The sequence below is a fragment of the Elgaria multicarinata genome, chromosome 6 (assembly GCF_023053635.1).
Source record: "Elgaria multicarinata webbii isolate HBS135686 ecotype San Diego chromosome 6, rElgMul1.1.pri, whole genome shotgun sequence".
In the NCBI taxonomy this organism is placed as follows: Eukaryota; Metazoa; Chordata; class Lepidosauria; order Squamata; family Anguidae; genus Elgaria; species Elgaria multicarinata.
The window spans coordinates 88,387,237-88,409,389 of NC_086176.1; the positions used below are offsets into that span (position 1 = coordinate 88,387,237).

The following is a 22,153-nucleotide window of genomic DNA, read 5'->3' on the forward strand; positions in this document are numbered from 1 at the left end:
TCCGTGGTCTCGGGCTCGGCCTGAGACTGTGGAAAAAGCAGGCCCAAAGGGGAGGGCTCTATCCCGGGGCAAGGAAGGGATGATCCCTCCCTGATCCCGGGATCCCCTGTGCGTCATGTGGATGCATAGGGACAATCCCAGGATTCGCCCCGTGATAAAGCCCGGTCTAGCTAAGGCCACGAACTGCCCTAAGTGAGTGGCTACTGTTCAGTGTAGTATGTGTGAATAGTGGGACTATATGGGCAAGGCCACACTATTTTTACATGTACCGCATCAACAGCACTATGGGAAAGTGACTCTCATGCTGTGAGAGATATTGGTTTGTAAATGAAGTTGATTAAGTTTGGGTTTTTAAATCCAGAATGATAGGCACCTTCAGAGCACTGGGAACACAAAAAATCTGGCTTGTGTTTTTCCTTTTTGCAGAAAACGTTAACTAAGCCATGAAAGTTGTTTTGGCCCTAGAATATGGAATAGTTTCTAAGTATTGGGTATTTATCTCAATTTTTTAGTTTTGCTCAACATGGAATTGTAATATTTATATGTGTGTTCTGTGTGAGGCTTTCAGGAAACATTTTTTCACTATGCTGATATAGTGATAACAGTACACTTTCATCTGTATCTTCTAAAAATAAGCCTACAACTGTCCAGAACTAATAATATATGCATCTCCATTGCTGTACAAGTCACTTCAGTTCTTTAGGGCTATTTTGTAATCTGATGACTTAATTGAGGAACAGTCTCGTTTGACTGGTATACTTGGGTTTTGCTCACAACAATATATTCATTTTTATTATTACCTACTGAAATCATATATTTGTATTTTAGGGGAAAGAAAGGCTACTTTAAAAAGTTATCTGTATGCATCTGCATTTTTAATATGAGAAATAATTTTATTTTGTATTCATTCATTCTGAAATTTGAATGTACAGGGTACAATTGAGCCAAAGCTAAGCACTTCTAAGTTCAATTGATTTCATTGGAAAGAGAGATGTAAACTGAAGCTGATGGTGCTTAAAAGTGCTTCGCGTTGGCTCAGTGGTGCTCTAAAATTCAATACCGTAAGTATACAATAAAATTTATTTATTTATTTATTTATTACATCTTTATACTGCCCAATAGCCAGAGTTCTCCAGGTGATTTACAACAATTAAGCCATGAAACACAAGACAATAAAATACATATGATAAAATACAGTATAAAACTGAAAAGTTTAAAGCTGAAATATTAAAGTAAAAATAATAAGTAAACAGAAACTAACAGCAGTGCAAAAATTTAAAACACAATACAATCCTAGCAACAGCTATCCATGCTATGATAACCTCTCGAATTCAAACGAGACGTTATCAGAGCATGGATAACTACAGCTAGGCTATTTCTGTCCAGATAAGGATGTAGTTGGTTTATCAGCCTGATAAAAGGTGCTCCATGCCACCGAGTCCACCTGTGCCTTGTGACAATTCTGGATCCAGGAGCACCCCCAAATGATGAACCCAATCCTTTAGGGGAAGTGCAACCCCCTCCAGAACAGGTTGAACATCATTTAGCCGGGCAGATGAACCACCCACTAAGAGTAATTCCTCCTTGTCTAGACTGACTCTCAGTTTATTGGCCCTCATCCAGTCCATTCCTGCACCTTTGCACTAGTTCAGAACACCCACTGCTTCACCTGAATTAGATGAAAAGGAGAGGTACAGTGAGTGTCATCCGCATATTGGTGACACCTCAGCCCATGGTCATGTCTACACCTAAGGGTATAGAGGAAGGGAAGGGGGAGGATTGCAGACTTACTTGCTTCCGCGATCCTCCCTCAGCAACTAGACAGCAGCGCGACCCCTGGGGATGGCGAAATTCTTCATCAAAGTCTCTATGCATCACACATATGGGCTCTGTGTCTGCACAGAGCCTCGTTTCAGATGCTTCCAACACCTCAGGGAAACTTTTTGGCAGGAACCCTTCCCCCACCGCACTGCACATGTCAGGGTGGTTCCCGCCTAATCTTCAGTTCTTCATTGATTGCCATTGTGGCAACACTCGTTCAAAGGAGTTTCCATTAGTGATTTTTTTCCTGAGGGAAATTCTTTACTTTTTATTCTACCTTTTTTATCACACTTGTTTTTTCTGACTGTCTGTTTGCTGTTATTTTATTTGGAATTGTTTAACTTGTTGCGATTGTGGGTTGTACTCCGATTGCGGCCATATTGGCCGTTAAGGCACCCTTTAGAAAGTGCGTTAAATGCAGGAGCAAGCTCCCCCTCCCCAACAGACACTCCCTTTGTGTCTTGTGCCTTGGTGAAGTACATATTGCTGAAACTTGCCACCATTGCATTGCATGTCCTTCTCAAAACAGACCCGTAAGCATAGAGTGGACAGGCTCTGAGCTGTATTGTGGCAAAAAGCCCTGAAGGCGGCGGACACGCCTCATAAGCCTAAGGAACCCAGGCAGGCCGAGACGACGGCAAAGGGACAAATTGTCCCCACCATGGTGGGACGATCAGGAGAACGGCTCCTCCCTGATTATTCAGGAGGTCGAGATTAGAGACTACCCAGCCAGAATAGGCACAGTACTGGCATCTAATTGCCCTGAACTACCTGCGACACCTGGCTATTCTCTCACATTGTCTGTTGCGAAGTAAATATTGAAAAAGGCCTGGGCTCCAAAAGCTGTTGACTTGAAAAAGAAAAAGAAGAATCTTCACAAGTCAGCCACAGCAGAGTATAAGGATATACCCGTATATTGATGACTGGTTGCTAGTTGCAAAGACACATGCACAGGGATGACCCAGGGACAACCTCCGGGGGGGGGGGGGCTGGTGTAAACATGCCCCATACCTTTAGATAACCTTCCCTAGTGGTTTCATGTAAATATTGAACAGCATATAGGATGAAATAAGAGCCCTGCAGACACCCATAGCATAACTGGCAAGAGACAATTATCCAGCACCACCTTCTGGAATCAGCCATCCAAGTAGGAGAAGAACCACTGCAGTGCTGTACCTCCAACTTCCAGCCCAGATAACCTGTCCAGAAGGATACCATGGATGGTGGTATCAAAAGCCACTGAGATGTCTAAGAGAATCCTCAGGGTCGCACTTCCTTTGTCCCTCTCCCAGCAAAGGTCATCCCAGAGGGTGCCCTAGGCAGTTTCTGTTCCAAAACCAGGCCTGAAGCCCAGCTGAAATGGATCTAGAAAATCCATTTCATTTCAAAGTGCCTGGAGTTGACTGGCAACCACCTACTCAAGCAACTTGCTCAGGAAGGGGGGGATATTAGCAACTGTCCTAAAATTGTTAACATCTTCTGGGTCCATGTTAGGCCTTTTCAGGAATGGCCTAATAATTTCCTCCTTTAAAGTGGCCAGCACCATTCCCTCTCTCAAGGAGGAGTGGATAACCTTCTGGACCCAGCCAGACAACCCCGCCCTATTAGATGTAATAATCCATGAGGGTCAAGGGGCAAGCACACAGGTGGTCAGTTGAACTTGGCCAAGCACTTGTCTGCATCCCCAAGCCTCAACAACTGAAATTCATCCAATAAAATTGAACCAGACGGTGCTCCTTTCCTAGTGAAATTGCGCTAACTGTGGTGTCCAAGTTGTGATGAATGTGAGTAACTTTGTCTTCAAAATGCCAACTTGTCACAGCAAGTTTGTCACCAGGGTTTCCATTCGGAAAAGCTCCACTGGATGAAGATGCAATGCTGGTGGAAAAGAACTCTTTCTTGAAACCCTCACCACCACAGAGTAGGTTCAATAATGAGTTCTAAACTGTGCTCGGTCAGACTCAACACAAGTCTTCCTCCACCTGTGTTCTGTCTTCCCTCTTCCTTCATTGCCCTCAGCCTAGGTGCATACCAAGAAATCTGGGCTCTGGATGTTTGGGAGCAACCATGTCAACTGTCTTAGCTCTACATTCTACAGAGTAATCAGGGCTTTGACAGGACCGCCAACCATACCACAGGAAAATCCCCCAGAGCCCTTTGGAATCCATCAGAATCCATTAGCTTCTAAGGGCAGACCATTTTAGTAGGTCCACCACTTTTGCAGAGAAACTTTTGGTCACATAAATCAAAACTTGGCTAGTGTTGTATAAAATCACTCCAGATCATAAACAGAGTACAAACAAAAACGTATAATAAACAGTAAGAAGTATTTCGCCTGCTGACCTGGGGGAAAATACACAGGATCCATTGTAATTTAAATTTGGATGGGCAAATAATTTGAAAGTTGAAATCTTGGTATAAAACATCTTTAAACATGCCGTGAATGTGGCCAGATTTTTATTTTGTATTAGACTTGCACTTAGCAATTTTGAAGATGCTGTATGTCTTTTGTTATAATCCATAAAGTGTTTCTAACAATTTGTAATTATTCCTTGAGGGATGTTAATGCTTGTGTTCATCAATATTGCTTTGGCTTTTTAAGAAATGCCACATATTCAAAATTGATCATTTAAATTTTAAAGGGATGCAGAGGCATTAATACACAGTTTTTCCAATCCAGGTTTCTACATGAGGACTGGCTTCATTGTAAAAGGCTGCTGAAGCACACAAAAGAAACCCCATATCTAATTTATGGAACAAATACACTATTTTGCAGTGGGGAGGAATACCTTCTGTCAAACAATGAAGTATGGGGACTCTGTAAATATGAAGGCATGTCCACATCCTTCTGCTGTGCTCATATATCCCTGGCTTGGACCCAATAAATCTTGCCTAAAAATACAATCTCTAACTTTATTTTGTTGTTTATATTAATCATTTTGTTGAATGGAAACTTTACAATAGCATTTCATTGGGGGGAGTAGTGGTTTTGAAATATATTTAGGCACCTACCATTATTGCACCATAAAGTAAATCCAATAATACAAGGCTTTACAAAATAGCTTATTTTTAACTAGATCAACATGTGTTTTGGCTAGCCAGTTAACATCTGGGTTGTCTGTCTTGTTTGGCTTCAGGATTCTTCCCACTGTGAGCCAACACTCCCGCTAGCTTTATTAAAAATATCCTATCTTGAACTATGTAACAGTGGTCAGTTAAAACACACACAACAGGTATTGTATTTAAACTTTAAATTTCTTTCCTTCTGCATAGCTTTTCAAAAATAAATGTTAGATATATGCTGTCTGGACATTTATATGGTAAAAGAGTACCATTAGATATGAAGCATTAGTATTTAACGTAAATATATTTTGTGCCTTTCACAAACATGCAGATTTATAACCAAATTGTCTCTGGGGTTTGACGAACTGAACCATCTGCCTGTGCACCGTCTTTTTTTCTACAGCTTTCCTTCTAGGTGCTTTGCTCCCAATTGAGCTAATTTCCACCACTGGAGCCTAGCAAAGGGGAAAGTAGGATGCAATCCTGTGCATGTTTAAACAGAAAAAAAGATCCTACAACTACCAGCATCCCCCAGCCAGCATGTCTGTCTTGGGACTGCTGGGAGTTGTAGGATCGCACCTTAAATTCACACATTAGACATGACCATGGCAGACTCACATTAGGAGACAACTATCTGCTGCCATGATACTTCATGCCTAAGAAATCATTACCCTTTCCTTAATCCTTTCCAAGTATAATAGCACTGTTCCCTCCTTGTTCTCTCTGCCAAGGACTGCTGCTTCTTGACTGATTTTTTTTCTTGTATTTTTATCAGGATGTTGTGTTTTGAAAAATGCCCTGTTCAAAAATGATATATACTTTAAATGAATAAATAAATAAAATTAATAAGAACTGCTGCCTTGCTCTTCTCTTCCCACTTGTCACCACTGCTTTTCTACTTTTTTAAAAAACTTGTCAGTTCTAAAATCTAATCATTTGTTGCCTTTATTTGACATAATCATCCTGAGTGAATACACCTCTAACATCTTCCGCACTGCAGATTGATGCATTGAATCATGAGCTTCTGTATAATTTCTCTGTCTTCTTCAGTATCCTTTTACACCTTTGATGTCTAATGGTCCTGCTTCCTCTTTGGCTCATTTCCTACTGGTTTCCTACTGATGTATTTAAAGAAATGTTAATGTTTGTTTTCATGGCTTAAGCAATTTGCTCCTCAAATTTCTTCCTGGCTTGCCTTATTGTAGAGTGGTTAAGCCTAAAATTGTGCATTTTGGATTAAAACTATGAAAATTGTCACATGTTTACATTGCCCCAATACTTAACATTTTTGATATGGGTGCCAGTAAGCAATGCCTCCCACCCTAAGGGAAAGGGACAGGAAACTTTACAAATGTGTAATTCTGTCTTCTGGTCCACAAATCAGGACAAAAATTCTTACCATATGTGATGAATAAAAGTAAATGTAATTTTTAGGAAGATCTACATCTAGGATGATAGGTGATAGACCTGTAGCAATCATGTGGTTTTGTATTTAATCACAACTTACATAAATTTTACCCAGGACCAGCTCTGCCATACAACAAGGTGAAGAGATCTGCTCAAGGGGTCCTCCCTTGGATCCAGCCTACTGAGTTCCCACAACTTCGCTTTCAGGCCAGTCACTATCAGGGATACTGCCACCATACCAATAATATATATGAATAAGGAAATGACATGCACACAAAACTAAACTTTGGACCACTCAAAGTAATATAGCCAAACCTCAGAGACACCACAAGACACCACAGCCTGTCTGGTCTAGAGTACAAGACACTGTCAAGCATGACGCCCCCATGTCAATAATATCCAGTGTACTCCAAAATGAATAAGGGACTGGAAATATGTACCCCAAAATAAGCTTTGGGCCACCCAAATCAAACACCCAAATGTCCAGAGGAGGGGTCTTTACAAGACATCATGGCATCATATTCACCCCAAAACTTCATTGAGGTCCAATACACTTTCATGTATGGTACCTGAAGCACAATAATCCAATGTATGCAGAAATGAATAAGGAACTTAGGGGGTTGTGTCCAAAACTAAGCTTTGGGTCACCTGAAACCAAACACCTAATCATTGAGGGGAGTATCCTCAGTGGTTTACCATTTGCCAACTCTTTGACACATGACACTGTCAAATGCACAGGCCCATGCCTACTGGGTCGGATATGACTTTGTTCTTTGCTAGTAATGGCAAAATGTTATTTGGGACTGTGGAACATATTTTCAGAAGGCACAGCTGCATTTCTGATACTGGCAGAAGCTCCCACACATGACCCTGAATGTAACATTGTGCCATTTGAAATATATGAATAAGGACATGGCACACACAATACCAAGCTTTGTTGTACTTCTGTATGCTAGAACAAGTGGATTGTCATTGAGGCAAAGCAGCATCTGTTTTCAAGAAGGTCACAATCCCTGGAAAATATGTCATCAATCCCAGTGGCTTTCCATACAACATACGATACACATAGTCAATCAGGAAGGATATGCATGGGAAAATATATTTCAGAGAGATCAAAAGTTAGCAAAAGGTGGATCTGAAAGACAACCAAAAATGCTCTTTGTCAACATCAGGAAAAGTGCTATGAACTGGTACTAATAACTCTAAGGAGGCATGCAGAGTTCTATGCAAGTGCTACAGTACTACCCTTAATTGTATAGCTATTTGCCACTGTGAAGAAAATTGTATTCAGGAATAATTTAACTTGAACAATAGTAGAGACATTATATACTTCAGAGAGTGAACACATGCCATGAATAGAACCAGTATCCAGTGGTTGGATCCAGACTTAGTTATGTTTACTATAGACTTGAGATGGGGAACCTCTGGCTAGCAAGCCTTAGGATCATGGGGATTCCCCATCCAGCCCCATCTTCCACAAAGGGAAAAATAAGTACTTTTCTCTGCTTAGCACTGAAAAACACTCCCTTGCTCTGCTTAGTAAGGGAAAGCAATTAACTCCGACTGGGTGCTGATTGGAGATGAAGTTTTCTACTCAGAGCCAAGAGGGTGAGGCCAGAGGCGGTGGCTGATAAGTGATTCAGCCCTTACTTCTGAGCCTTACCCTGCAGAGGCCTGTTCTGCTTACTTGTGAGTAAGCATAATGCACATGCATTTCTGAGTAGAAATGTTATTTGAAAGTGCTGCTGAGGGATTAGGCCTGTTTGCTTCTGAGTAGACGTGCAGAGGCTTGTGAGTAGACAAGCTGCTCATGCTTCTGAGTAGCCATGGTTCCTGCTATAAACAGGTAACAATGACATTTGTATGGTCGGGTGAATGTTTTTAGCCATGCCCACTTTTGCCCTGCCCACAACTGGAATGCAGCCCCTAAGAGGTTCTCCAAAATGGATCAAATCACAAACTATGATTTGATGCCAATTTACTAACCAGGATCTTAAACCAGGACCAAACCATGGTTTAAGATCCTGGTTAATAATTTGACATTAAGTCACAGTTCCTATTTTGAATGCAATGTGGTTTAAAGTTTGTCTGCCCCAACTGGATATTATGTTATTTGTTAGGTTGCTCCCTAGGCTCTGTATTAGTAATTGCTTTAGTTTTCCCTCTTAATCTGTTAGCCTTGTTCAGGCTTGGTTCTCATGCATTGATTAGTTGTCCCTAAGAAGAATTTCTATCTGGTTAGCACCAGCTCTTCCTCAGTTTGGAAGAAACCTCCCTCGGGTCTGTTTATCTACTAATGCACTAGATCGCAGCCTGAAGGCCTGGGCTTGCATTGTTTTTGTCACCTCATCCATTCACCTCTATCAATCTCTTCCATCCAGCTCATCCATTCCTCATCCTTCTATTACTAAGTATTGATCCTATATTGATTAGTTGTTTATGTTATGTTTCAATGAAGATGAAGTTTTTGAATTATACAACAATGGATTGGATGTGAATTTAACTGCCTGGATAGACACACAGCTCAACTTATGTTGAGGCCATAAAAAGTATCCAGTATGTGAGGGGACAAAAGAGGAGGGGTGAGGGAAGGAAAGGGCTCTTGGGATATGATTCACAAATAGGAGATATTGAACCCTCCACATATATAAGGACAAAATGAATATTGTTATTCTGACCTGAAATAGACCAATATAGCATATTTTTGAGTTTTATATGAAGATCACATGCAAATGTTTGCCAAAAAATTAAGATATACAAATAAGAACAATTTGATGTATACTCAACTGTTCATTGTCTTAGAAAACAGTAGTATTCCTAAATATATTTTTTGCAATATAGTTTTTAAGGGTGTTCCAGACAAGGCTTTTATCATGCAATTGTCTTGCCTCATGAATGAAATTTTACAGGAGGTCCAGACAACAGTGCTATTTGCATGTGTGCTGACATTTGTCTGCAAGTCATGACTTAATTAACCTATGATTTGTGAAGTGCACTGGGCACAAGCCACTTCCAGCATGACACCTGAACTCTTTGGTTATTCATGGGTTAAACAACCCTAAGTTAACTTAATAACAAACCATGGATTAAATTTGGGTTGTTTAACCCATGAACAACCCAAATAACCATTTGTAGGTTATTGCTACACACCAGAAGTGGCTTGCATGCAGTGCACGTACCTGCAAATCATAGATTAATTAACCCAAGTCAACATTGTGGTCCACTTGTAATCCTCCTGGGTTTTTCCACAAACTCTTCCCCCTTTTTCTTTCCACAAAAAATTCTGTTAAAGAGGAAAAGTTGGAATAGCTGTACAATGTATTTTAATTGGTAGCACTCAGAGCCGTCCAGTTGGAAGCACCCTAATATTGTTGTAGCTAAACATTAAATTGTGGTACAGGAGTTCCACATCTATTTAATTTTAGAGAGCACAATAAAGTATACTGGTAAAGTAGGATTACATAACTTCTTTTTAACTGTTTGTACTGTATTTTATTCTTTCAGTTGTTTATATGGTATTTTACTATTTTAACCGATTGTAATTCACCCGGAGAATGCCTGTTATTGGGTAGATGAAAGAAATCATAAATAAATTGAATGCAGCCCATTAGCCACATGCTTGGTGCTTAACAAACTGCCCCTGATTTTTGCAGGCCCAAGAAGGTGACAAAATCAAGAGGTCCATTGAGCCTTTTGGGGATTGTTTTATATGACTGATAGGCTTCATTTGGATTGATGGCTCACAAATTGTGTCTGCCTGAAGTAAGGAAAATCAGAGTGGACGTACCAGTAATGTTATTCTGTTCCTTCCCAAGGTGTGCAGAAACAAGAAATAGTGTGTAAACGGCTGGACGACAGTTCTATAGTACAGAACAATTACTGTGATCCTGATAGTAAGCCACCAGAAAATCAAAGAGCTTGCAATACTGAGCCTTGTCCACCTGAGTAAGTACTTCGTACATGAGGTAATTTATTCATGATATGCCCATGTTATTTATATTTACAAACTGAAGAATTTGGAAAATACTGTGTTGGCAAAAACATGGCAATTTTACTTTGTGGTTCCAGAGATAAGAGAGTGATCAGTTCAGAGCCAAATAAAGAGAAGATTCAATGGATAAACTGCTTTATACGGACTCATTTAAACATTTGTTCTTTATGTATTTTATGTGGCTTGCCATTAGAGGTATCATGCAGTGGCAGAATGGAAGTCAGAAAGAGAGAAATTGCTGCTGCAGCCACTGCCACTATCTAGAATTTCACAGATACACACAGATTCAAGCCAAAAGTTCTTAAATGAGAACTTTTATTGCAGGCCTTAGCTAGACCTAAGGTTTATCCCGGGATCGTCCCAGGGTCATCCCTGTTCATGTAAATGACACACAGGGGATCCCGGGAGCAGGCAGGGACGATCTCGGGATAAACCTTAGGTCTAGCTAAGGCCTCAGTCTTAGACATTGGCAGGCTAATGGGCACCTTTCACCAATTATTGCTGGTACACCAACCGTGAACCCCTCTTGGATAGAAATAGCCCTGGCCACAGTTATCCATACTCTGGTAACTTTAGTTACTCCAGAAATACACCTGTTAGGTTAATAACTGGGACTGGCTGGTGGGAACTTATCTCACTTAAATTGCTTGTATTTACTGACATATTTTATATTTCTAGATGTAGGTCAGTATGTAAGCCTGCCCACATGCCAGGAGAGCTAGCAGTTTGAAAGGCGACCCGAAACAAGCATTTCTGGATTGGGGCAGGTCAGCAAGGTTGCTTTTAGAACTGCCAGCTTTCTGTTGTGTGAGCAGTGCATCTCACTTGCACAAGACATTGAGCAGGAGCAGTCTCTCTTCTGAGAATTATATCAATATACTTTCAGTGGGACTTTAGGAAGAATTACATTTATTATTTTCTAAGTTGTTCAGTTAGGTATATTTGTTAACTGTGTGAATATCCATTTAATAAGTATTTTTTTCCAATATTCTTCTTGAAGGTGGTTTATAGGAGATTGGTCAGAATGCAGTAAGACCTGTGATGGTGGAATGCGATCACGAACAGTTCTGTGTATCAGGAAGATTGGACCTTCTGAAGAGGAGACCTTGGACAGTAGCCATTGTTTAACATACCGGCCAATTGAAAAAGAATCTTGTAATAACCAGTCTTGCCCACCACAATGGGTTCCTTTGGATTGGTCAGAAGTGAGTAAAATTACAAATACATTAAATAACAGATGCAATACACATCAGAATCTTTCATTAATTGTCAAAGCCAAGTTAGCTGTTCTTCCACTTTGCACCAAATTATTGGTGTCCAGGATCACACATTACCACCCATGTGGAACTAATCTAGACACTGTTTCTGCACTCCATCTACCCAACCATCTCAAATAGCAAAAGAAACAAAACATCCGTAATGGAGCAGGAATACATGAGTGGTCCTTTTTAAGGACTGTGCATTCTTTCAGAGCTACAAGTGAGTGACATGATGAGTGGCAGCCCCATTGGCAATCAGGATGCATCCCTGGCTACAGGAAGTCCAGTGAGACACCTCAGACTTTTGTTCCACTGCTAGGATATCTAGCCCAAACAGAAAGAGAAGGAACTACATGCTTGTTGTGCCCTTTCCCTTCATCTCTGGCTCCAAGGGAAAAAGAATCTAAGGCCTTTACTAGACCTACCTTAAAATCTGGGCGAGAGGAGGGGAGAGCCTGCGATGCAACTATTGCAGGCTGTTGCCCTTGTCTACATGTCAGACGCGACGGGCTAAAGGAAAGACCCGTTGCGTCCGCCATTTTTTTTTAAAAAAATGTTAAGGGCTGGCTGCGCAGGCGCGCACGAATGACTAAAAGTAAGTTTTTCTTTTAAAAAAATAGATTCCCTTGCTCCTGCCACTCTGCCCCCGATGGGTGCAGTGTTCCTGGGGAGCACTGCGCCCCGTGCGCAGCTTCTCCCGGCTATGCGCAAGTAATTGTGTGGAGCTGGGAAAAGCGGCGGAACGGGCTACGCGCTTGCGGTCTTGGGCTCAGCCCGAGACTGCGGGAAAAATAGGGCTGAAAGGGTAGGCTATATCCTGGAGCCAGGGAGGGTTGATCTCTCCCTGAGCCCAGGATCCCCTGTGCGTCATCTGGATGCACAGGGGCGATCCCGGGTATCAGCCCAGGATATAGCCTGGTCTAGCAATGGCCTAAGAGGGCCAAATAAGACACCAGGACAGATGTTGTACTCATGCCTCCCTGCCATAGCTGGAGTAGCCTAGGGTACTACAAATGGATTCTCTTATGAAAGATTTGGGCAGAGCAATCCTATGGTCCTATCTATACCAGTGATAACTTTCATTGGTGTAACCATGGAGTTTTACTGGTGCAGGTGATTTCATTGGTATCCTAAAGCTCTCTAGCTGGTATAAATGAAGCATAAGGATATGCCATAACAGTCTGATGGTGAGATGCCAGCACAGAAATGGCCTATACAGTGCAGAAATATGGTTTAGTATGTTTTTGGTTTTCTCCTTTGTTTCTGATGCATTTTGAAATTTCAGTTACATATACACCCTTTCCTACACTAGTCCATTCTCAATCTTTTTTTAAAAAATGATATGCCTAAACTGAATACAGTACTTAAGATCAGTTCATACCTGTGCTGGAGTTACAAATACTTATACGGATATTATTACTTCCTGAATCCAAAACACTATGGACTTTTATATATGCAATGCTAAACTTAAGGTTCTTCTTTGTGGTCTCTGTGCATCACATGCAGAGCCCCATTCAGAAGCCTTCTATAGCTGAGGAATTAGTGCACATATCCTGGGCATGCTCCCGCCTATTCCCTCAGTTCTCTCAAGACGGCATTGTGACAGCCTCATAGGGAATCTTCTCCATTTATTCGCTTCTTCCTGAGAGAAAATTGGAACATGCTGAGGATTATTTTAATATTCTGCTATCATTTCTCTTTTCTCTGTCTTTTCGTTCTTTCCATTTTGTTGAATACCACTATGGCAAAGAAATTAACTGAAAGGCTAGAGCATGTCATTCGCTCCAGTCAGAACTGAAAACGAAGAAGAAAAAGTCATCTTCATCAGTTGCTCTCTCCCCTTCAGAATCGGCTGTGGTGTTTACACCTCCTGTGCTATCTTCCTCTCTTTAACTTGCCTATAACTATCCTGAAAAGGTTGGCAATAGATACGATTACAGGATCACACCCACATGATGACCTCCAAGGAATTGCCTCAATGTCTGAGGGTGAAATACAAGATGAACCCCCACCTTGGAGGACACCTGAACACCCACCTTGGAGGAGAGCTGATGAAGCCATTCTTATCTCATAGCCATTCATTGTTTCTCTGCTTTGCATATGGGATTTCCAGATTCTGCCTATTCAGACTATTTATTTTCTGATTGGAGAACATGGAGTTTGTCCTGGCACAAGCAACCTCTACAGCGGTCGCACTCCCTTTATAGCATGTGGGATTGCTGTTTCCCACTTTGCTTGGACCAACCTCTGCAAAGGTACTTCAAAAAACCTCCATGGGGTTATGTTGGTGGAGATGGTAGGGACTACTTCTGGTTCTCCAGCCAGTCCAGGCCTTCATTTTCATCGAACAGGACCTGCCGGGCGCCATCACCTATGGTATTGAGGCCCCTTCCAGAATCGACAGGTTTCTTGGAACCACCCATCCCATTCCAGCAATACCACCCTGTGCCTCCAGTATTGACAACAAGCAATTGCTTCCCTGCCATTGCCTATAATACCAGCAGCTACAGTTCTGCCTTCTTTAATTTTGCCACCATTAGCCACACTACCAGAAGTACCACCCATACCTACTGCTACCTTTTAGCACCAATCTATAGATGCTCCTGACCTAGGGATGGCCCATCTCACCACTGTCTGCTGTTCATGGCAAGCCAGTCGTCGGTCTGCAGACGCACGGCATCCTACTCCGCCACCAAGCCACAAAATGGCAGCTCAGCCATTTCCTTAAAGAGCCATTTTGCGCAACCAGTAGCCGTAAAGAGTCCCATTTATGCAAAATTACAGGCTTTGCACCCATCACCAGCATGGGGCCTCTTAGCAGTTAAAGCCTACAGAACTACCAAGCCATTAAAACTGTTAGGTACCGTTGAATCACACTTATTGTTCTGGAAGACGGCCTTCCTCTTTGCAGTAACTTTGGCACGTTGTTCAGCTGAGATCTGTACATTATGTGTTGAGCCACATTACACAAATTTTCACTGTGATAAAGTGGTGCTCCAACCTGATGTGGCTTTTCTCCTGAAAGTGGTCTCTGAGTTCCATATCAACCAGGACATTGTTCTACCAGCTTTCCTCCCCTCACACTCTATGCCAGTTATGTCTGCTCTTCACTGCCTAAATGTCTGCTCTTCACTGCCTAGATGTTCTGTATGGGACATTTTACAAGTCCCATGTAGAACAGTTTCGCCAGAGTCATTGCAAAGATTTGGTTCCTGGGTCATGCAGACCTACCACAAAATAATAACAACAACAACAACAACAACAACAACAACAACAACAATAAATAATAATAATAATAATAATAATAATAATAATAATAATAATAATAATAATAATTTCTTACCCGCCTCTCCATTTTGATTGAGGCAGGGAACAACAATAATTGATAAAATACATAATACTCAGTTAAAATATAATATACATTGTTAAAAACATCCTAAAAACATTTTTAAAAAATCTTAAAATTCCACTGGCCTGGTGGAAGAGATCAGTCTTTATAGCTTTCTTGGGAGTGCTTTATTGATCATGATTGCTAAAGGGATCCTCTTTCTGAGCTGTGTTGTGTAGCTACCTGGCTACACTGACTTTTATTAGCTGAATGTCAGAGCTATAGCTGACTGCTCTTTTGTACATTCTGTCCTTTTGGCTTTTCCGCAATAGGGCACTGATCCAGTAAGTCATCTTGCTACTTGCCCATGTGTGTGATGCACAGAAATCATGAACAAGAAAGACAGGTTGCTTACCTGTAACTAATTCTTCGAGTGGTCATCTGTGCATTCACACAGCCTGCCCACCATTGCTGCTTCAGTGCCTACATGGGTAGTAATGAGGTTTCCTTTGATTCTGAGGCTGCATCCCCAAGGGGATTGCAGGAATAAGCAAGAACATGCCTGGGACATGAACATTGGGAATTCCTTAGCTATATAGAAGGTTCCCATGCAGACACAGTGCACATATGTGTGACTGCAGTTACAAGTTAGCAACCTGTCTTTTAGCCAAATGTGCATGAGTGTCATGCTCTTATCTTGCTCACCTGATGCAGCCATGAAGAGATAGGAAGCTTTCATTTCCAGTTTTAAACGAAACAGAGTTCCCTTTTAAATATCACCTTGGGGGGTTAGTTTAAACTATGGCTTGTTGAAATAAGTGAGGATCAAACCATGATCCTGTCTTGTTCACTAACCATAATTTAAATTCCCCAAGCTTGGACATAAAGGGGAACTTTGGTCAGTTTAAAAGCATCAGCTTCTCTCCTTTTTGTTGTTAATTAGTAAGAAAACGAAGTTGTGATCCACAGAAATTTGTGTGCAGATCACAAACTCATCCTGTCACTATTAGAAACAAACTAAACAAAAAGATAGAGGGACAGCATAGTCTTTCCCCACTAAACACCCTCCTTGGTTTCTTGCTACCTCAGCTAGAATAGAAGATACATGAAGAGTCTGGTCCTGTGTTCTGCATGGGCATAAAGCTCCCAGTTTAAATGCAAGGGGATTCTTCCTCTGTCCCCCCTGTTCAGTGTAGCAGTGGTTGTGAGACAGGTGCTTCAGCACAATGGGGAGGCCTATATGTGACTCCGGAATGCCAAGTAGGCACTGAAGACAGAAAGGTTGCTGTTGGCTCTAAGGTCCCTAGAGTAAGCCACAGCTCCTAATATCAACTGAGCTTTGAGCCTAGGCATTATAGAAAGGAGCTTAATGGTTTTTATGCAAATATGTGAAGCTGTTCAGATCTATGCTGTTTGTTTCACACAGGTCCTTTCCATACTAGGGCCCCTTAGCACTGCAGAAGCATTGTTCTTCCATGGTCAGCTGGAAGCACAATTGTAGGTATGGTTCCACACAGGACTTAATCAATAACTCTATTCTCATTAATATGACTGGTGTTGCTGACCTAGAATTAATGGATACTCTTATTTGGGAGGTGATTTAATATATTTAAACTTTTGCATTTTAATTTTTCGTATTTAATTATATGCATCTTGTACGTCTCTTCTTTCCAGTGTACTCCAAAATGTGGTCCTGGTTTCAAGCATCGTATTGTTCTCTGCAAAAGCAGTGACCTTTCTAAAACATTTCCAGTTTCACATTGCCAAGAAGAAAACAAGCCACCAGTCCGCATGCGCTGTAGTTTGGGCAGATGTCCTCCACCACGATGGGTTACAGGAGATTGGGGACAGGTAATACAGGCAGGCTTGCTGGGTAACTAAAAAGAAATATTCCAGAGAGCTAGCCATTTCAACTGTTGCAACAAAACACCAAAGAGTCATAGGCTCTTTAGACTCCAATCTACCCATTTACCAAGGAGCAAGCACCATTGAACTCAATTGGACTTACTTTTGAATAGACATATATAGGATTGAACTGTTAAATACTTAACACATTTATTATGTCATACGCTTTCCTGGACTTGAATATTGGTTGCCTCATATTACAAGATATTAGAGGGAAAGTTTGTTGATGACGTCTTGCTACAAAATATTGTGTATCACATAATTGTTTCAATTTGCTTCCTTGTCAGTTATCATATGCTTCACTAGCAGTGAAGTGCAAAACCTGTTTGCACTGCAACAGCTTGACCCAATACAGCTTAAGGGGACATATTTATTTATTTATGCCCCACCTTTTCACCGGGAAATGGTGCTCTAGGCAGCTAGCAACAATCAAATAAAGTGTTTTTTTAAAAGCACCCAATCCAGCAGACCAGCTTACATGCCAAAGGCCTGCTTAAATAAAACCGTCTGCCTGCCATCAGAAGAACAGCAAAAAGGGGGCCAACCTTTGGCAGGGAGTTCCAAAACCACTGAAAGACTCGCTTGCCTCTGATGGTCAGGAGAGAAGGGCCTCACCCCCAAATCTTAAAATGTTGGTAGGTTCAAATGGCAAAAGGTGGTCTTTCAGGTAGCTTGATCTCAAGCCATAAAGGGCTTTATAGGTCATAACAAGCAGTTTGAATTGTACCTGGAAACACACCGGTAGCTAGTGAAGCTGTTGTAACAAGAGAGTCAAATGCTCCCTGTAATTGAGCCTGGTCAACAGCCTGGCTGCAGCATTCTGGACCAGTTGAAGTTTCCGAACAGTTTTCAAAGGCAGTCCTGCATAGAGTATGTTATAGTAGTCCAAATAGGTGATTCACCAATGGTGCTTTTTAGGGCCTTTCCAGACAATAAATACATAGTTGTTGTGAAGGCTACAAACATCTTCACCCAAGGTACCGCTGCTGTTGCTGGATATTGCATTTTCTCTACCTGCAATATTTGATTGCTGGGAAATGCCAGCCTCCCATTTCATGCCCCTTTCAGATGTAATTTTAATGTGGAATGAAGATTTGCAAATATCACAGGTACCCATTAGGTCAGACTTGCCAACCTGGTCCCTCCAGGTTTATTGGACTGCAACAATGCTCATGCTGGCTGGGAATACTGGAAGTTTCAGTCCAACATATTTGGAGGTTAGATGAAGCTGGATTGGGTTGAGTCTATAATGTATGTTATGTCAATAAAATAAAGTGGGTCTTCCAGACTGAGCAGTTTTGTGTTGTGAAGCATTTTCACTAAATTGCCCCAAATTAAAATTCATGTAACAGAATCAAATAACCCCAATTGTTCAATTTCTGGAAAAATGTATTCCATGGCCATGGCTAGACCAGGCCTATATCCCGGGATTGTCGCAGGATCATCCCTGTGCATCCAAACGACACACAGGGAATCCTGGGAGCAGGCAGGAACGACCCCTCCATTTGCCTGGGATAATCCTTAGGTCTAGCTAAGGCCTATAACGCTGTCTTCCATGACAAACCTTAGACAGCATACAGTGGAAATACAAAAATGCAAGCATTTAAATGGATGATTCTCTTATCTACCAGAACTGCAGTAGCTGTTAGCCTGCACCTAAATCAGGACTCTTTTTTAGTTTACAGCCATGTCCCCTTTTCCATATGGCCAATTGCAGCTCTCCTATGACAGAAACTAGTTTGGCCTCAGTCTGTTTTTGATCTGGTTTCAGCATTAACTTTGAAGGCTGTCAACTAGGGGTGTTTTATTTTACAAAATAAGTAAGTAAGAGGGGTCTATGAAATGAGTTCTGTGGGAGAAGAATAGTAGTAAGCATGTCCTTGTTACAAAAGTGGAACCCAAACACTGTCTAGTTTAAATTTTTCAACATGACGATGATAAGAGCATCCCACAGCACCAGCACAATCTTATAATATCAAGCAGCAGCTTAGCATTTCTTTTGTATGTGAATTGGCTACCTCTGTTCACCATGTTGATCTTGCTTATTTTCATGCCATCTTTTTAATCTAGTGTTCTGCACAGTGTGGCCTTGGACAACAAATGAGAACTGTACAGTGTCTCTCGTATACTGGGCAAGCATCCAGTGACTGTCCAGATACTCTTCGGCCTCCATCAATGCAGCAATGTGAAAGTAAATGTGACAGTACTCCCATTTCCAACACAGAAGGTGAGTTTGGTTTTGCTAATATATTTTATTGCAAAAAAGATGAATGCGGAACGTAACATTTTAGCAACTATTTTTCCTTAAACATAATTCTACCTAACCATATTGTAGAACAGGAAATTCTGCTGTTTCTATTGTATTTAATAAAATTAGAAGTCTTTATTCCTCCAGGGAAAAATATGTTATTAGCTTCATCCTTGTAGAGCCAGGATTTGATTTTTTTTCTTACAAATTCCAAATCAATGCTGAAATGTATTAGGGAAATCTGGAACTGCAATCTAGAAAGCTCTAGAGGGGGCACCTCTACTGCAGACCTATCCATTTTCCTGTTCAAGTCAACACAGAAAATGACAAGGATTTCAGGATTCCAGGTAAAATCTTTTACCCAAAGGAGAAGTCAGATGTTCAAAGTCAGGTGGCAAATTTTGATAGACAACTTCGGAAGAAAGTATTTTGCTTTTTCCTCTATCTCACCAAGACTTGCTATGTAGCGCTCATGAAGTGGTATCAATACTTTTTATGGGAGAAAAATAGCTGTCTTTTTGGAATACCTACTTGATGAGAAGTAAGGCATTATTAAAATCTTCAAGGTGGAGACAGTCTAGCTCTCAAGCAGTAGTTAAACACAGCCTAGCCTACTGTTGACTGTGATTCCTGATCTAGGCCCATTGTAGTTGCATTTCAGAGACATCTCTAACTCTAATCCATGAACTTGTCACTAGAAAACAAGTATAGGAGTGAGGGTGATGATCTTCCCTTTGATTCTATCCTCAAATCAATGAGGCTTTTACTTGTCTAAAAGAGATCAGTATCACTAGCTTCTGGCATTTTAAATGAGGATATTCTTTTGCACTGGTCATCGTTCTGCACGTGTTCACAAAATGCATGTCTATGGAAACAAGGCACCTGCAACCAAAGGGATATTCTAGCTTTCCATGTAAAATTTAGATACTAGTAGCCAAGGCACATAGTAGCCTGGCCACATAGATCCTTGCACTGGTATTCTCATGGGCAGAATCCAACAAGGCACTTATGCCTCCACCAATTCTCTTGTGCCCTGCTGATTCTGTTGCACAAGCAGTGGGTCCCGCTGATTCCGTTGTGTGAGCGGAATCCACCACTTGCATAACTGTGATTTAGCGTTTTCCGAAGGAAGTTCTGAAACAAACAGAAACAATTATTTCTTGATTGGGGCAGGACAACAGAGCTCCCTTATGCTCCGCCAACCTTCACCAATCAAGGAACGAGCATTTTTACTCATTTCTGGTCGCCCCAGAAGCACTAAATCTTCCTTTGTTCTGCAAGCTGTGGGTTCCGTTTATGGACAGGAATTGGCGGGGGCAAGGAAATTGGCAGAGGGTTAAGCACCCCATTGGTTTCTACCCAGTGATTGAATTTGCAATGCATGTTGATTTTGGCTTGCCTGTGAGATTGGCCTGGAAGCTGCAGCCAGTGCAAAATGCTGCGGCTAGGCTGCTGAGTAGGACAGCTACCTGGGAACTAGTTACTTACTAGTTCTGAAGGAGTTGCACTGGCTGCCAATAAGCTACTGAGCCAAGTTCAAGGTGATTATGACGACATATATCGTACATGACTTAAGACCTGATTACCTGATGGAACGCCTTCTCCCTTATATATCTGTCTGGATATTAAGATTGAATGGGGATGCTCTTTTGATGGTAGCATATTTGCCTGGAGTTCAATACGTGACAACCCAAGAGAGGGTTTTTTCAGTATAGGCACTCTATGGAACTCCCTCCCCTTCATATAAGCGCCAAGTCATAAAAGCTTTTGGAGCCAGCTAAAGATCTATTTTTTTTACCAATGCTTTTGATTGAATTTTCTTTTCTTTTGCCATATTGTGTAAACCATTATTTATCTGTCACTGTTCTCCACTGTTTGATTATGGGTTTTTTTTTTGTCAATGTTGTATTATTTTACTGTGTAGGATTATTTTATAATGAAAAGCAAGTAAGAAATTTCTTAAATAAATCATTCACAGAAGGAGTGACTTTAGTAATGAATCTTCTTCACTTCAGGCTGCAGATCAGCAAGGGAAAATAGTACTCCCAGCCTTTTTAGAGCATTCATTATATAAGGCTGTTGGGAATTCCACTTGTGGCAAAAGCTTTTGCAGGAAATGAGCTAGTTTTAAATTAAATGGTTTTAGTGTTGACTAAGTTGTTTTTTATATTATTATAAAAGCATTCAGTGTATTGTAGTCCACCTTGTAAGAGAGTTTTTCTACAAAGTGGAATATAAATGTCTTAAATAAATTGTAAATAAAAAAATTCTTGGATAAAATCAATCTGTGTCATTCCGCTGGTGATGTTGTACTAGCAGAAATTAGAGGCAGTATCCAATTGGGGCCTTCTGTGTGTGGCCAGCTCCACCAGTTCCAATCCATGCACAGCCAGCCCACTGCCCCCGGTCCATAAGTGGCCCCAACCACTTGAGTGACACACTATAGTGCTACCAGGGACAAGCCCTGAAACATGTGGAAACACTTATTTCTGGAAGTGGGGAAGTCGCTGGAATTCTGCCCCTTCCAGAAATGACTATTTCCACTTGTTTCAAGGCTTGCCCCCAGAAGTGCTATATTGTGTCACGAAAGCAGTAGGGGCCACTTGCAGGCTGGGGTTGGCCACACACAGACCAGAACCTGCAGGACTGGCTGCACATGGACCAGAACCTATGGGACTGGCTGCATTTGCACCAAAACCTGCAGGGGTGGCCATGCGCAGAAGGCCCAGTTGGATACTGCCCTAGGTTCCCAACTGTGCATAGGAGGAGAATCCAACTAAAGTCTGATTTGTGCAAGTGTAATGTACAAGCAGTTGCGCAACAGAAAGGTTTGGCAGAGTTCTACTAGCACTATTCGAGTTTGCGGAATTACACAGTTGGATACTTCCCTGATTTCTGATTCTGCTTTTGCTGTACAGTGGCCCAGTTCAGATGAGATGCTGGGCTCATCAGGGGTTGTTTAAAACATGCTAAGCTGTGGCACATGCCAGGCGACATTTTGAATACTTAACCCCCACTCAGGGGTAGCTGAGTCGTGCGAACCCAGCTCGTCATTAGATACTATTAGCATAGGCAGTAGTTTTGTCCATGTTAAGTGATTAGCAGTTCTTGCCTCTCGTAGGTAGCTGTCT

The 22,153-nt window shown here is 41.5% G+C and overlaps 1 protein-coding gene across 3 annotated transcripts in view; it reads left to right on the forward strand.

The window, feature by feature from the left end:
* The window catches only part of ADAMTS6 (ADAM metallopeptidase with thrombospondin type 1 motif 6), a 194,104-nt gene that overhangs the window by 166,586 nt on the left and 5,365 nt on the right, over positions 1-22,153 (forward strand). For all 3 annotated transcript variants that reach the window (XM_063128018.1, XM_063128020.1, XM_063128019.1), the window contains 4 exons: positions 10,107-10,236; positions 11,283-11,487; positions 16,544-16,720; positions 18,845-19,001. In XM_063128018.1, coding sequence (XP_062984088.1) covers positions 10,107-10,236; positions 11,283-11,487; positions 16,544-16,720; positions 18,845-19,001 — 669 coding nt within the window. The remainder of the gene's footprint in view (positions 1-10,106; positions 10,237-11,282; positions 11,488-16,543; positions 16,721-18,844; positions 19,002-22,153) is intronic.